Source organism: Phoenix dactylifera, mitochondrion (assembly GCF_009389715.1).
Source record: "Phoenix dactylifera mitochondrion, complete genome".
Classification (NCBI taxonomy): domain Eukaryota; kingdom Viridiplantae; phylum Streptophyta; class Magnoliopsida; order Arecales; family Arecaceae; genus Phoenix; species Phoenix dactylifera.
The window spans coordinates 706,344-711,154 of record NC_016740.1 but is presented as its reverse complement, the minus strand read 5'-3'; the positions used below and the strand labels follow the sequence as shown (position 1 = coordinate 711,154).

Sequence of the window (4,811 nt, the reverse complement as noted above, 5' to 3'; positions counted from 1 at the left end):
CGATCTTCTTACTGAGAACCCAACGTTTAACGAAGAAGATGGGGAATCACCCACATGAGGACCAGAAGACGCATTCTAACGCTCTAAAGAGCCCGAAAGACTTATTCCGGAGTTCGGGATCAGATCAGATTCGGAATCGGAGAATAGGAACAAGAGGAACGAAGTAGCTCGCCTAAAAGGAGAGGAACGACTTCAACAAGAGGAACTACTCTTTACTTCGATAAAGAAAGAGCTTTATAAAGAGAGTTGCTTACTACGAAAAGCAAGATGCCCCACTAGTCTTATTTTATTGATCACTAGCCCTTACTCTCAGTCACTGATTCAAGAACGAATACCGAGACAGCCGTTCCCTTGCCGGTCTACTGCCTGATGGCTTTACATCGCTAAAGAATCAGTAATTGACAGCAAGAACTCAAAATCAATAAAAGGAAAGTACCAATTAGATTGGCAATGTGCGCTCCTGTGTTCAGTGCCCCCAGGGTGAGAAGAATCGGTAGTTGTTCTGTTAAAGTAGCGGTAGGTGTAGGAGTTGCTGCTTTCAAGAATTAGCCCAGACCCATAAAGGATAAAGCCAAAAGGCTAGATTTCACTCTTTCGAGATTTCGAGATCGAATCATAGCTTATAGTTTCGTACCCAGCCCACGGGAAAGCCTCTTCTTTCTGGTCTACATCAAGTGCATTGAATGCCCCACAATCAGAATCAAAGAGGATGGGTCAAGGGGAGGTTCGGGACGAAACCAGAGTGGATCTGCGGTAAAGCGGAGCCTCCGGGGGTATGGCGGCTTGTGCTGTGCCGTCATTTCGGATTCCCGACCGATTTCGGCACTAGTTAAATGGGGTTAATCACCCAGATCTTGAATCAACTAGTAGATCATCAACACAGGGGCCCAATTCATTCTCCAGATGAGTTGGGAGCTGGGGCAGCCCGCGCGCGAGATCAGATCGACTACTCTACTACCATCATGCCGAAGGTCTTTTCTTCAATAGGACGGAAAATGTAGAGCTTTTTCATAATCTTAGAGGCCCTGCACCTGCACCGCTTCATTCAATTGCTCTGTCATAAAGAAAGGGAAGGAAAGATTTGTTTGATCAATCGCCTGAACCTGCCTTTCTTTCTTTGCCAGGAGGGGTGGCCCAATCACTAATAGATCTCTCAACGAGAGCCTCATTCTGTCTAGAGGAAATTGCTTCGGTGGATCCGGTTGATTAAGTCGTTGTGTCCGTCGATACCCACCTGCTCGGAGTGCGGGTAAGGGCTCACCTGTTGATTGTGTCGTTGCATGCTTTTTGGTAGAGCCCCCACCTCCCACGGCTACAGCCAGCACCAGGGTGGTACCTATACCTTTATAGGCACCAGTTCATTCAGTCAATGAAGCTGCAGTCGGTTCTGATGATTATGCCGTTGATTCGGTAGATGAGTCAGTTGGTTCGGAAGTTGGTTCAGCGATAGATGTAGTCGATGGGGTAGAGGGTCTGCAGATACTCGTCGAGCTCCTCATTGCCCCAATCTTCCCTGTAGGCTCCCTGCTCCGCCAGCGCGACAACTGTCCAAATCATTTGACGCTTCTTCTCACTGAGCAGCCCCTCGACTTCCACTTCAGGTTCGGGGAGCTCCGGCAGGGGGACTTGAGTCTCAGCAGAACCTTCCCTTTTCTTCTCTCTCCTTTCCCTCATCTCCCGGGCCTCAACCGAATTTGCTCCATTTTGCTCAGTTGGGGAGCGGGGGTACCCTCGAGCGGTGGCTGGGCAGTGATCTTTGTGGTAGCGGGGGTAGAACTCGGAAGGCTGGCCGGGGTTGTGTCCTTCCGAGCGGACGAGGTCGGCTCGGTGACCGAGGGCTTGCGTGGAGGCGACATTGCGACCACGGGCTTGGACGTCACTTCTTCATTTCTCTGCTTTTTGGATGGCCCCGAGTGAAGGCATATATGTCGAACGGATTCACAATAAACAATCATCAAAGGCGATTGAAAAACATAAAAAAAAGAAAGGGGGCTTACTCGTGACGATGTCGGGCAGGGTGTCATAGAAAGATGTTTGGGGGTAGTGGCTGTAAGTTCGGAAGGGTTGTGTGTTATTCGAGTGAGGAGGTGAATAAGATGTGAATAAGCAAAAAAGGAAAAAATTAGGGTTTGAACTTATGTTCTCTGGATGGAGGGGGTGACCGGGATAAGTGATATGCGAAAAGCGATATGCTTTACACGTTCGCTTCCAGGACGTCACGCCCGCGCGTCTCGTGACTGTAATGGTTGGGGTTGGCTCTGCTCGCCGGTTGTGCTGCGTGAGCCTCCAGATGCCTCCAAGCAAGCGAAGGTTTTCGGGGTGATCGCCGCGCGTCCTTCCCATGCTCCGTGACAACGGCGGTGCCCCGAAACAAAGGGGCCACCCAGTCGCGGTCGCTAGGGCAGGGCCGTATCCCGGCATCCCCGCCGGGATACGGGCCGTTTTCCCGCGGCAAGTCATCACCGAAAAGAGGGGCCGGTCTTCGTGCCGGGGTATCCCGATCCGGATGCCACGAAAATTTAGGGAAGCCTTTTTCTTAAAAGAGTTTCTGCGACCGGTGAGAAACCTATCTACAGGACGACTTTCGGGGTTAAAGGAACACCTTTCTCTTTCATATTGAGTCCTCAGAGGCGCGGCCCACTTGGTGTCGGATCAGCTCGACAGGTCACTCAATAGTCTTTCGCGAAGTACCCCTGTTTTAGGGAACCCTGGGAGTTGTCGGCGGCTCGACGATCTGTATTCCAAAGGTTTACCGAGGTGAAGCTTTTGGCAGGTATTCTTTTATTTGTAGGTTTCTCTACTTCCGAGGGCCTTTGTTTGAGGTGAGGTTCTATAGTTTTTTGGTTATCTCTGTTCTCCTCCCCCCTTCCCCGGTAGCTAGGATAGAGTTATCCCTTTCTTTCCTTCCTTCCGTTCAGGGGCACTCTAAAGGCTTTGCAACCTTCAGAGCTGGTTGACAGCGGTCTAGTCAGTCCCTCTCGCTCTTTGATAGACATCTTTCGGTTCTCGGTCTCATCCGACGAACAACTTTAGGTCCTTATTCTGTGTCCTATCCTTCCTTGCGGATTCCCGGTTTCTGAAGGAGTAGCGGCCTGTGTCTCCGGCTCTGGGAGAACTTTACCTATAGCTAACCTAGAGAGCTTTACTTTAAGATAGCTCGGGCAGGCACTCTTCTTCGGAAAGAGGAGTTGCTTGCCTTACCACACCAACCACCTTAGCGCTGGAAGCTCTAGCAATGGGCAGCTAGGCAAACGAAGATTATATAGCAAATGAATATTCATTAGATAATAGATTGTGGATCTGTTCTTAGTGAGGACAACCGGATTGGGACGATCAGGTCGGTTGAGGGCAGCAGCACACCAATAGGTGGATTGCCATTCTTGTACTGTTTGGGTAAAGGGCAGGAGCGCTCTTTCCCTCTCACCAGTACTTACTATAAGGGGTGGGGCGGAACCGGTTCAAACCAAATATCCAACAGCCGCTTTCCTTAATGGCTACCCGCTTTCGAGTGAACTGAACTCTTGGACTGGCTGAAAGGGAAAAGGGAAACTGTACAAGGCATTTTTCACTCGTTTACGGGACCAGTGTCAAAGGAAAGGATTGTTGCACTCTCTTGCTTGAATGAATCGACATTTGTGGATGGTTGTTCATTCGGGATTCTTCTATCTATATTTAGAACTACTGAATCAACTACTCCGGCTTTTAGCCTTTGGAACCAGTGGAACCCTAAAGTCACTCGCCCGTTCAAACTCTTCCGTACTGCTTCGAACTCTTCTGTCCATCCCATCTAAAACCCTTGAATCAGTGAATCCGGGGACAGAGACCTAGCCGCTGCTTTATTTAAACAGCTAAGATAAGGTCTAAGACCGTCTCTTCTTTTCCACATCCTCATTCCTCCTTCTTTCCGGATACTTAAGCTTCTAATGCTACGGAACCAGCTTTCCCAATCAATCAATTAATGTGTAGGAACCCGCCCTCATCGAACTGAACGTCTAACCTTCCCGCATTTGAAGACAGACTAATGTTTAACACCTCCTGCTTTCATAGAGATGTTTTCTTCTCTGATGAGGGACGGGAGTCGACTGACTGACAAAGAACTGACAGAAGGGGGAAAAGAGGAGTGAAACCATTCGACGGAGTTGGAAAGGACTTCGCTAATCATAATAAGGTTGGTCTCACCTTCGTCGGGGGACTCGAACAATGAGATCGCTGATGCCGACCACCTTCTCTGTCTTTGTCAGTGAAGTAAATCACCCCGATGCTAAGCGATCCGCAGTGTTCAATGTGAGCCCAACCACCCCACTTTAATAGTAGGAGAAAGGAAAAGGCTCGATCCATGGAGTCCGTCATCGGATCTCCCCATTGACAGATAGAGTTGAAGAATCAATTAGCCCGGGATTTTTGATTTAGATCTTCAACTACTTCCGAGAGGGTCTCATGCTACGATACGAGTAGAATACATAGGGGTATAGTCCGGGTAAACCAAATCAGATTTTGACGTATACCTTTTATTGGAAATCTACAAAGTAGCAATCCTGACTGCGGGAGCAGACCTTTTTGAGATTCATTCTTGCATTCCAGTCTAACTCTCCTTTCTGTCTGTCACTGGATCTCCACTACTTGACTTGCGACTTGAGCTAGCAGACTGAGCTTTAGCTTGAGCGAGAACGAAGGCAGACATCTCTTTTTTGGACTGAACTGCTTGAGCTGGAGCTTTGGACTCGACGAGGTATTGGGTGCTTGCCCTATTGAGAGTATCTTCCATTCTCTCTTCACCAGACAGATAGACAAATAGGCAATCCGATAGATAG

The 4,811-nt window shown here is 49.0% G+C and overlaps 1 protein-coding gene across 1 annotated transcript; it reads right to left on the bottom strand.

The window, feature by feature from the left end:
• Positions 1–1,670: 1,670 nt before the first annotated feature.
• orf118 lies at positions 1,671–2,024 on the bottom strand. Its single transcript has one exon. It carries the CDS (start codon positions 2,022–2,024, stop codon positions 1,671–1,673), a length of 354 nt encoding a protein of 117 aa, YP_005090400.1.
• Between the last annotated feature and the right edge of the window lie 2,787 nt (positions 2,025–4,811).